Source organism: Bubalus bubalis, chromosome 22 (genome assembly GCF_019923935.1).
Source record: "Bubalus bubalis isolate 160015118507 breed Murrah chromosome 22, NDDB_SH_1, whole genome shotgun sequence".
NCBI lineage: Eukaryota > Metazoa > Chordata > Mammalia > Artiodactyla > Bovidae > Bubalus > Bubalus bubalis.
This window is the reverse complement of record NC_059178.1, coordinates 19,265,037-19,275,739: the sequence shown is the minus strand read 5'-3', so window position 1 is coordinate 19,275,739 and position 10,703 is coordinate 19,265,037. Positions and strand designations below refer to the sequence as shown.

At 52.9% G+C, this 10,703-nt stretch overlaps 1 protein-coding gene across 1 annotated transcript; it reads left to right on the top strand.

Annotated features, from left to right (window-relative positions):
- Positions 1-510: 510 nt before the first annotated feature.
- On the top strand, positions 511-8,691 carry TUBB6 (tubulin beta 6 class V). The gene is made up of 4 exons (XM_006043027.3): positions 511-652; positions 875-983; positions 2,569-2,679; positions 7,381-8,691. Exons 1-4 carry the CDS (start codon positions 596-598, stop codon positions 8,442-8,444), a joined length of 1,341 nt encoding a protein of 446 aa, XP_006043089.1. The 5' UTR covers positions 511-595; the 3' UTR covers positions 8,445-8,691.
- The last annotated feature ends 2,012 nt before the right edge of the window (positions 8,692-10,703 follow it).

Genomic DNA, 10,703 nt, shown 5'->3' with positions numbered 1-10,703 from the left:
TTCGTTCTTCCTCCGGGCGGCGTAGCGAACCGGGGAGCACTAGGGGAAAGTTGTCCTTCGCTTCCCCGCCCGCCCGCTCGGATGGGCGCCCCAGGAACCCGCTCTTTCCCCGCCCGGCCTCCAGGCGGGCATCCCTCCACTGTTCGCTGGTCGGCTCTCCCTCTGGGACCGCGCAGGGTGGAGGCTGCCCAGGGAGGACGGCCCGAGGGCGCGCAGGGGCGGGGTGCCTGGGGCGGGGGGAGGTCTGGGGGGCGGCGAGAGGAGGCGGGGAAGAGCGGATGGAGGCTCACCCACGGATGGGGCGGAGTGGGGGCGGGGACGGAGGGGCCAGGGGGAACGGGGGCGTGAGGGGAGGACCTGGTCTGGCTCAGGAGTTAGGAAAGAGCACGCGGACCGGGTGCCTGGGGGACGCCGGGTGTGGGCAGGGCGCCCGGACCGCGGGGCAGAGGGGGCGCGGCCTGGGGGTGGGGGCGGGCCCGGCCATTGGCCCGGGCGGCCGGGGGAGGGCCGGGGAGGGGCGGCCGGCGCCGGGTGGGGGACCCGAATGCCCGGGCAGCAGTCGCCGCGCCGTCAGAGCAGGGAGCGCTGAGCGGCCATGAGGGAGATCGTGCATATCCAGGCTGGCCAGTGCGGGAACCAGATTGGCACCAAGGTGGGTGGGCGCTCCCCCCCCGCCAAGCCCTCGGGCCGGGGCCATGCGGGGCACGGGCGGCCGAGGGGGCGTCACGGGGACTCTGCCCTGCTCCCCGTCCCCGAGGCCCCGGAGCGGCTCAAGTGCGCCTGGAATCTGGCAGCCGCTCCCCGCGCCCCGCCCGCCGGGCCGGCCCTGGGGGACCCTGGCTGACCGTCTGTTCCCCGCCCCGCCCTTTGCTAGTTTTGGGAAGTGATCAGCGACGAACATGGCATCGACCCGGCCGGAGGCTACGTGGGTGACTCTGCGCTCCAACTGGAGAGAATCAACGTCTACTACAACGAGTCCTCGTGTGAGTGGTGCAATCCGCCATACCCCCCAGACCCCGCCATCTCCCCCAGGACCCCGGCCATCCCCCCGGACCTGGCCATCCCCCCCCCGGACCCCACCATCCCCCTTGGACCCCGCCATCCCTCCGTCCATCCCTCTCTGGGACCCCGGCACCGCCCTGTGGGACCCTTACCATCCCCTGCCCCCACCCGTGGGCCCCCCGGCGCGTGGGTGGTTCGCGCTGGAAAAATCCTCCCGGATGTAGCCCGGCGCCCGGCTCCTCCCTCGCTCCCCCTGGGGCGGGAAATCCGCCGTCGGTTGATTTCAAACAGGCTCTTGGCCTCTCCTGGTCTGAGCTCTTGAACCTGACCTGTTAGTGCTGTGAAATCAGCTTAGTGGGGCACGTCCGGCTCTTTTTTTTTTTCCGGTTTAAAATTTCTTTCCTAATGAAGGTTTCTGGCTCAAAATTTGAAAAACACTACCTCAAAAGATTGTTCTAGCCCTTTGCAGACCTCCAGAAAGACTTTACGCCCACTGGAAGATGGACCTCCAGACGGACAGGGTCTTTGTCTGGCCGAGTTTAGTTAAAAACTCCAGGCTGTGGTTTATCCAGGTTTAAGAATAGTACCAGCCCTGTCCTGGGGAGCTTCATAGGTATCCTGGTTACTTATGTACTTTATTTTTGTAACAATGTTTATTGTAAAAGTGATACATGACATTCACAGGACAAACACAAAAGGAAGATGTTGAAAGAACACCCAGGATGTGACAGGTGCTGCCCCTCAATATACCCACCTGTGTCCCCAGCCTCAGAGATAATCACGCTGTCTTTAGAGTCACTGCTGGTCATCCACAGGAGAGCTGGGAAGAGCAGGACACATAAACCATGGGGTTTTATTCATTAAGCAGCTATGACAAAAGGTCTGGAAGAGCAGGCGTGAGTGGTGAGATTCCTGGATGGCACTGAGAAAAGGCCAGTATAAATGGCACTTGCTGGTCACCCCCAGGCCACCCTGTCTTCAGCCTGGGTGTGTGAGTAGCAGAACAGGAGTTGTAGGACAGTTCCCAGTGCAGTCCTTGTGACCCCACCCTCACAGGAACCTTTCTTGCCTGTTGGCATGAGCACATGCTCACTTGTCCATAAATGAGACAGTCCCCCAGGAAACAGCCGTGGACACACCTGAAACAGGTGCACAGACCTGCTTGTGGCTTCACATGCGTGTGAGGGAGAGAGATGCAAAAGTGTCCTGGCAGCATGGCTGCTCACTGCAACAGGTATGGGTTATTAATGCGGAATTAAAAAGTTGAACTGTGCACGAAGGAGGACTGGGAAATTCAGGCAACAGGAAGTCTAGAGACCTCGCTTCTCATCCTGCCTTTTCCGGAAACTTCCTGTGCCCTATGCCTGGGCTGGCTTCCTCACCCGGACAAGTCCAGGGTGGATTGTGTTTTGTGAGGCTCCCCTCCCCCAGGGCTGAGACTCTGTGACCCTAAGAAAGCCTGCTTTGTACATCCAGGCGGCTGTGCTGGTGGGACTTGCTCTGCAGAAGTGTGTTGTCCCAGGAACCAGAGACTGACTCTCATGGGTGGGTTCCGTTCTCTTCCAGCTCAGAAGTATGTGCCCAGGGCCGCCCTGGTGGACTTGGAGCCGGGCACCATGGACAGCGTGAGGTCCGGGCCTTTTGGTCAGCTCTTCCGGCCTGACAACTTCATCTTCGGTAGGTTCCGTCTTTCCTGCTTTCTTCTTCCTCTTTTTTATTTTCTAAACATCCAGCTAATTTGTGTGCAAGATTAAAAACATCACATGGCATAGAAAAGCTTAGAATGAAAAAAAAAAAAAGAAAAGCTTAGAATGGAAATCAACAGTCGCCAGCCCCATCACAAGGCAGCCTCTTGAAGGAAAGTAACCTTTGATTCTCTAAATGAGATGGTTTCTAGTAATAATTCTTGATTTCAAAACATTTTAGACATTAACTTCTTTTTCCCTCTCATAAATTACTAGCATAAAAAGACGATAATAATTTGCCTGTGGTTCCTATGTTGGTTGTCAGTGTGTTTATACCTGTGTTTCTTTTTCCATTGTCTATAGACTGTTCTGCTTTCTTTCCAAAAGCTAGTTCCATATGAATTGTTTTATCAGGTTTGGGCAAATCTTCCTTTCCTCTTTCTTCACCCAGAACATGATTATAGCACCTGTTCCTCTGCAGACTCCTAAAGAAAATTATGTAAAATGAAATGAAGTGGCACTGTTAATGTGACCAGCCTCCATCACCTTGGAGCCATGGTTTTGGGGAGTCAAGGCAGAATCTTGGGAGATCTTATTGGTACATAAATTGATTCCCTTGGATTGGACTCAGGCCTTGTGACCTGTTATAAAGATGATTCAGCAAGGTACATGCTCATGATGTATAAAAGACCTCGCGGCATCATCTGCTTCCCCATCACTGTGGCAACCTGCACAAGCAGTGGAACAGGTGAAGCTTCTAGTACTTTGTTCAAGGGTTTTTGTCACCTTTGATTTTCAAATCAAATAGACCAGGAGAAAAGGCTCTGGTGCCCCTTTTATTACTGCAAAAAAAATCTAAATTACTAATACTTTTATAGTCCACAAGTGGGGACATTTAAATTCTTTATCTTTTCCTAAACTAGACTCGGTAATTGTTCTCAAGCAAAGGTGCTTCTAGATCCTGCCACCAACATGGTCACCACTAGCTACATGTGGCTATTTAAATTTAATTAAAGTTAAATAAAATCAGTCTACTTCCTCAGTTGTACTCCACACATTTCCAGTGCTCAGTAGCCAAGTGTGGTTGGTGGCCACCACATTGGACAGGGCATAGCCCAAATACATCTAGCTATGCCCTGTCCAATGTCACTGCAGTCGTTATCAGACAGCAGTGCTCACAGCCTTAAAAGATATGTACTAGATTAGGGGAATGAAGACTGTACCTATATGAAATAGCTACAAGAGTGATTTTTAACAGCTGACACTATTTTTAACTAAGAAAATAACATGTTTGGCCATGGAGAACTGAGAGGACCAGCATGTCTGAACTCACTGTGTGTGCTGTTGGCTCAACAATTGTTTTTAAGTCATTATCCACTTAATAAAAGAGTCTGAGTTGCCTGCAGATTCACAGTAGGTGAAAATAGTTTCACCCCATTGCCTTCAGAGTGGGTGAATTTTTTAAAAAGTGTCATTCCGTATTCAGATATAGTTTGAAGTGATTTAAAAAACACTGACTTGAAGTAACTATAATTTTAAAAGTGAAAGTTCTCTGCATCTGAGTTTATGCTTTAGAAAGCCACACCTTTTTCTTAACAAACTGTTCGTTGCATGGCAGCTATGCCTGTTAGTGGAGAGAGTTTTGTGGGAAAGAGCAAAGCTCTAGGAAGGTGGACCTCAGGCTTCTTTGTACATATAACTTTCTCTCCCAGATTCAGGGCTGGAAGGGAGTCAAAAGAGCCTGGAGCCCCAAGACTTAACCCACACCCTGTGTGAGCTGGAGGTGAACCAGGGCTGGGCTCTGAGGCCTCGGGGATCACTACAGCATCGCTTCTACAATCTGGAGCCGCTGGTTAATGTCCCAACCTCTGATTGCAGAAGACGTTCAACTCCTGACCCCCAAATATTTAACTGGGAACGTCTGTTGCTATGAGACAGTGGCAAAATATTTTCAGAAGCCTCCAGCTTCCTCCTCTTGGTTGAAGGCAGAGAAAACTTCACATCTGATCACTCTGTAAACACCCAGGAGACCAAGGGACTGTGTGAACTGGAGGCAGCAGAGGGTCCGGGCCGAGGGGCTCCACTGACCATGGCTGTGTATCACTTTGAGTCCCCACTGCCCCCCAGTCATTGGTTTCCACGTGGTTTCAGTCCTTGTCCTCGGGGCAGCTGTGAAGGGGCATCAGTTCTACCCCAGCTCCAGGTGGGAAGCTGGCCCAGCTGTGTGCTGGCTTGCAGGGGGAGGTGGTGGAGTCTTGGGGGCCTAGGCAGGACATGACGGTACTCCAGCCTCATACAAGGCATCCAGCCAGGTTTCACTGTGGAGAGGCAATGTTTGTGAGCAAGAATGCAGTCACCTCCTGGGGGAGGCACCTCCAAAGGGCTGTGCTCCTTGTAGGAAGCGGGGCCGCCCTCCGGAGTCTGTCCCTCTCAGCCCAGGCTCGCTAGCCTTGATGATGTCACTCTGCTCACAGTATTTAGGTGGTTCCCTCTTGTCTTTGTAGGACTTTAGATGTTTCATCACTAATAGTCAGTACCTCTTAAACTTACTGAAGAATCACAGCATTTCGGTGGTTCTTGTTCTATAGACTTGCACTTTGCACCACTGAACGTAGCACTGACAAATGCTGTGGAAGATCCAAAGACGTTTGAGCTAAGACTCCTTCCCGGTCTGAGGCCGGCCCCCAGGGGTAACTGTAGGTTCCAGGGGTGTCCTGAGTGGGCCCTGCCCCCGAGTGCCCAGTGCCTCCTTCTGCTGTGGTGCTAGGAGGCACCACCATTCTCCGTGGTCCGTCCTGCTGAGTCACCACCCCCAGCTCTGTTTCCCTCATCGTTGCATGGGGGTTGGGGTGGGATGGTGGTGAATTGTTGCCACCGGAAGGTGTAGACAGAAATCAGGGTAATGTCTTTCGTGTAAGGGGGAGAGGTGCACACAGTGCAGTGCCAGCAATGCCTTGACCCCTCAGGTCCTCTTGTTTTCTGAGCCCACCTGACACAGCCAAACGCCCTGCCCCCTCATCCTTCAGCCATGGGACCACCGCAGTCTATTTTGTTCCATATGGAGGGAAACTTTGATAAAGAAGCTGATCTATTTTTTCATAATACATGATTCTTCTTTTCAAAACCAGATTTGAAATACCCACATACTAAAGAAATATACTGCCTTAAACAGCCTTTCTGACTTCCTCTATAGCTGGGTTTTTCAGCTGCACCCCACACTGCCTTCTTACCAATGAACAGGAAACAGCAGTGCCTTATCTTTTTAACTTGTCATTAAATAGGTCTGTGCATCATTTACTTTTTTATTGCTTTTTGTAATGTACCTTACCATGTGCTCTAGAATTCAGTTCTTGATGGTTTTTCTAATGTCCCTTAAAATGCATATTAACATATTGATTTGAGTTGAAGACTAAAGCATGTTTTTCTGATAGAAAGTAGGTGCAATCTGGGCTTCCCAGGTGGTGCTAGTGGTAAAGAATCCCCATGCCAATGCAGGAGATGCAAGAGACGTTGGTTCAGTCCCTGGGTCGGAAAGATTCGCTGGAGGTGAAAATGGCAACCCACTCCAGTATTCTTGCCTGGAAAATTCCATGGGCAGAGGAGCATGGCGGGCTACAGCCCATGGGGCTGCAGAGAGTTGGACATGACTGAGCAACTGAGCACCCACACAGGTGCAATCTGGATTATCCACCTGGTAACAGGGCTGCCTTGCCAATTAGGCTACATCGCCAATAGTTTTCATTATCTGAATGAGCTAAATCTGCAGCCTAAAGCATTGACAAAAATATATTTGAAACATTTCATTAAAAATCATACTGGCAACATTGTGTTGGAATTAAGATTTCAAATTTTCCAACCTTTTGAAGTATACCAGACCACACAAAGAGCCTTTCAGTGAAAGAACATCAGATAAATCTTGGTGCAAAGCCTTTCGGAATCTTCCTGCTGCAGAAGGAAAGTTATTGATGCAAGTCAGGTGTTTCCAATTCTGCTTTCCAGAAACTTGACTTTGGGGCTGAAAGGTGGTTAAAAATACTTTCTGATGGTGTAGATCAGTATTTAGTTTTTGGCATTTAACTCTGAAGATCAAATAATTGAACGAAATTGCTAGAATACAGTTAATTCTATTTATATGTTTATGCGAACAAAATATCTCAGTGTTTGTTGATATATATGTAAAAACAAAGAATAAGGAATAATGTGGATGTCAAACCTTGTCTCAATCTGGCAATATTTGATGTTCACACTTGGATAAATGAGCTAATGGAAAAAATATAGTTCCTGATGATGATGAACGAGGGGCCCATTAAGGAGGGAACATATTACTGTTTTGAAAAGGAAGTATTTGTACCTAGTTCAAAATTCAAGAGAGCCCAAAGGATAGGGGAAAGAAGTTTGTTTTCTTAATTTATGCTTTTTGTTCCCTTGTCTTTTACTTTGTGGGAGAATTATCTTTTTAAGAGTAAGAATGAAATTACCAAGTCAGAACGTGAGTACATCTTAAAATTAGCAGATTTCCCTTGTCTGAAGTGGCCAGCCACCCTCCTGTGCTCCAGCAGCGCTGAGGGCCTGGGGCCCACCTCTCACTCTGTTATCTATTCACTTCATGACTTGTCTTAACCGTACTGATGGCCCCTCACAGCAACCCCTGTAGCCCTGTCTGAATCACGTCCCCTCTCTTGCTTGACCCCAGGACAGACTGGCGCCGGCAACAACTGGGCCAAGGGCCACTACACAGAGGGCGCTGAGCTGGTGGACTCTGTCCTGGACGTGGTACGGAAGGAGTGTGAGCACTGCGACTGCCTGCAGGGCTTCCAGCTGACCCACTCGCTGGGCGGCGGCACCGGGTCTGGGATGGGGACCCTCCTCATCAGCAAGATCCGCGAGGAGTACCCTGACCGCATCATGAACACCTTCAGTGTGATGCCCTCGCCCAAGGTGTCGGACACGGTGGTGGAGCCCTACAACGCCACCCTGTCCGTGCACCAGCTGGTGGAGAACACAGATGAGACCTACTGCATCGACAATGAAGCGCTGTATGACATCTGCTTCCGCACCCTGAAACTGACCACCCCCACCTATGGGGACCTCAATCACTTGGTGTCGGCCACCATGAGTGGCGTAACCACCTCCCTGCGCTTCCCGGGCCAGCTCAATGCCGACCTGCGCAAGCTGGCCGTGAACATGGTGCCCTTCCCACGCCTGCACTTCTTCATGCCTGGCTTCGCCCCACTCACCGCCCGCGGCAGCCAGCAGTACCGGGCGCTGACTGTCCCCGAGCTCACCCAGCAGATGTTCGATGCCAAGAACATGATGGCAGCCTGTGACCCGCGCCACGGCCGCTACCTGACCGTGGCTGCTGTGTTCCGGGGCCCAATGTCCATGAAGGAGGTGGACGAGCAGATGCTGGCCATCCAGAACAAGAACAGCAGCTACTTCGTGGAGTGGATCCCCAACAACGTGAAGGTGGCTGTGTGCGACATCCCACCCCGGGGCCTGAAGATGTCGGCCACCTTCATTGGCAACAGCACGGCCATCCAGGAGCTGTTCAAGCGCATCTCGGAGCAGTTCTCGGCCATGTTCCGGCGCAAGGCCTTCCTACACTGGTTCACAGGCGAGGGCATGGACGAGATGGAGTTCACCGAGGCCGAGAGCAACATGAATGACCTGGTGTCCGAGTACCAGCAGTACCAGGACGCCACAGCCGATGAGAGCGAGGAAGCTTTTGAGGATGACGAGGAAGAGGTCAACGAGTAGAGGCGTGTCCTGCCTTGGACACCGAGGCTCAGAGGTCTTTTCTCCAAGCCTGGTGTGTCTCCTGGCCGCCCAGGGGAGTCCCGTCTAAGTGTGGGGACAGTCCTCTCACAGGGGCGGCAGACTGTCCTGTCTGTCATCTGGGATGGAGGGCGTCAGAAGAGCGGGAACTGGCATCCCTGCCCGAACATCGGACCAGAGAGGACACGAAAGAACTCATGGGCCATAAATAAAGGGCTAAATAAGTAAACCTCACCGTCTCTTACGTGTTCACCTGTGTCTGGGAATTAGGGGCTAGGAACGGTGTGCTTTCATCCCTACACCCAGGGCTTCCAGGTGCCGTCTCTTAATGGACGTGCAGCACTCAACATAGAGACAGCCTGTACACGATTAACCTAAGTGCTCCCCTGTCTTTTGGACTCTGCTTCCCTAACAGTGCCCCACCTCCCGGGGAGCAGCCCACTCCACTGAGGGCAGGGCTTCCTTTCAGTTGGAGGCCCTCAGGCGGCCCTGAAACTTACTGGTGGCCAAATGACTCCTTGGGAAGCAATGCACCCCAAATAAAAGCCTGCGTCCTGGTTTCCAGCCAACACTTAAATCCCCACAGGATCTTTCATCTTCTGCGCGTGGCCCTGGGCTAGTCTGCCCAGCCTCCCCTAACAGCCCCGCTGGCATTTGGAGGAGACACAGAAAATGACCCTCAGGCTTCCTGCTGGGGACGCACAGGCTCGAGGCGTTGGGGGCTGGGCGGCAACTCGGAGTTGCTGTGGTTCTTCCTGGCGAGGTAGGCCAGCAGGCAGGCCCCATGGGGAGTTGGGAGGTGGCTAGGGCCGGAGGGGTAATGGGCTCTAAATAAGGATCCCTCCCACCCCATGCTCACTAAGCGCCCTCTGCCCTCTGAGGCTCAGTCTCTCTGGGGCAGCATGCTCCCTTCCCAAAGCCTGGCTCCTCCCCTGAGTAGGCAGTGTCAATCCAACTGCTTCAACCCAAGTGATGTATCATGGTGCGTGGAAGCATTTGAGGCTAGTGCTGGACCCCTGCCCAGCCTCCCAACCTGCCATAGGCCCCCAGGAACTGCTGAGCCACAGCCCACAGCGTCCCTATGCAGTTCTGTGTCCACCACGCCTTGCACAAAGCACTCCCTCAGACACGCAGCATGACTTGACCCGAGGTAAGAACAGATCCCATTTTGCAGAAACCTGAACTATTAATACTTTGTCAGACCACAGTGAACATCTTTCCCCATTCCTCTGCATTGCAAGGCCCAATGGAGCTTGGAGGAGAGACAGTGTCCTGAGCATGTGCTAGTTGCCAGGCCCTGACTTGCTCATAATCTGCAGGTATAGATGGGAACCACACTGAGGCTGTGGTGGCCACACTGGGGCTTACTGGCACCATGCAGGACCCTTGTATAATGCCGGGGAGAAGTAGTCCCTCCTGAAGGGCATCACGCATAGCCTGGAGCCAGGCCACGTTCACACTTGGCACCGCCTGGGAGCTCAGCCTTGATGGCGCCCACTGGCCCCTCTACCCACAGGGCCCTCCCAGTCCACAGGCTCTGCTCAAGGAGCTCCTTGTCATCCCTGAGGGATAGGGGCTGTGGTCAGTACCCGCAGCCCTGGCTCCCAGGATACTGCTGTGGCCTGGTGAGCCAGAGTCTTGGAGAACCATCTCAGGACAAGGGCCCGCCTGGGCCACCCCATTGGTCCAGTGCCCTCCAGGGATGCCTGAGTTCTGTGCGTGAGGTCGGACAAGTCAGCCCAACAATGCATTCCTCTGCATTAAGAACATACAACCAAGTCAGGACAGCATGAAAGGAAGCTGCTAAGAAGAATAAAAACCCAAAGATGTGGGGGGGTCTCCCAAGTCCAGAGAAGGCACTGGAGACCAACATCCTCCTGGGGCTCCGCCTGGTTCTGACATCGGTTTGTGACCCTGCAGCCCTGATTTCTCTGGTGACGCAGCAGCATATCACCCCTTCTAACAGCAAAAGTGACCTCATGAAGACATAAGGCTCTCCAGCCCAGGGGCCATGCTGTCTCCGCTGTTCAGCCCGCTGTGGTGGTCACACGTCTACTGGAGACGCACACGGGGGACCGAGGCTGGGTCCTGACTGGCTGAGTGAGTGTGTGCCCTGATGCCATTGCACGGCTCACACCGAGTTAACCCTTCAGGGCGGACAGGTCGAGGCATCACTGAGAGTCTCGTCGGACTGGAAGAGAACCACCAGTCTGAGACTAAACGTGGATATCATTCAGTTCC

Bases quoted from the DNA above. Each gene is read 5' to 3' on its own strand.
- TUBB6 (XM_006043027.3), top strand. From the start codon at position 596: ATGAGGGAGATCGTGCATATCCAGGCTGGCCAGTGCGGGAACCAGATT. The intron at 653-874 runs GTGGGTGGGCGC...GCCCTTTGCTAG, and splicing joins GGAACCAGATTGGCACCAAG to TTTTGGGAAGTGATCAGCGA. The intron at 2,680-7,380 runs GTAGGTTCCGTC...GCTTGACCCCAG, and splicing joins GCCTGACAACTTCATCTTCG to GACAGACTGGCGCCGGCAAC.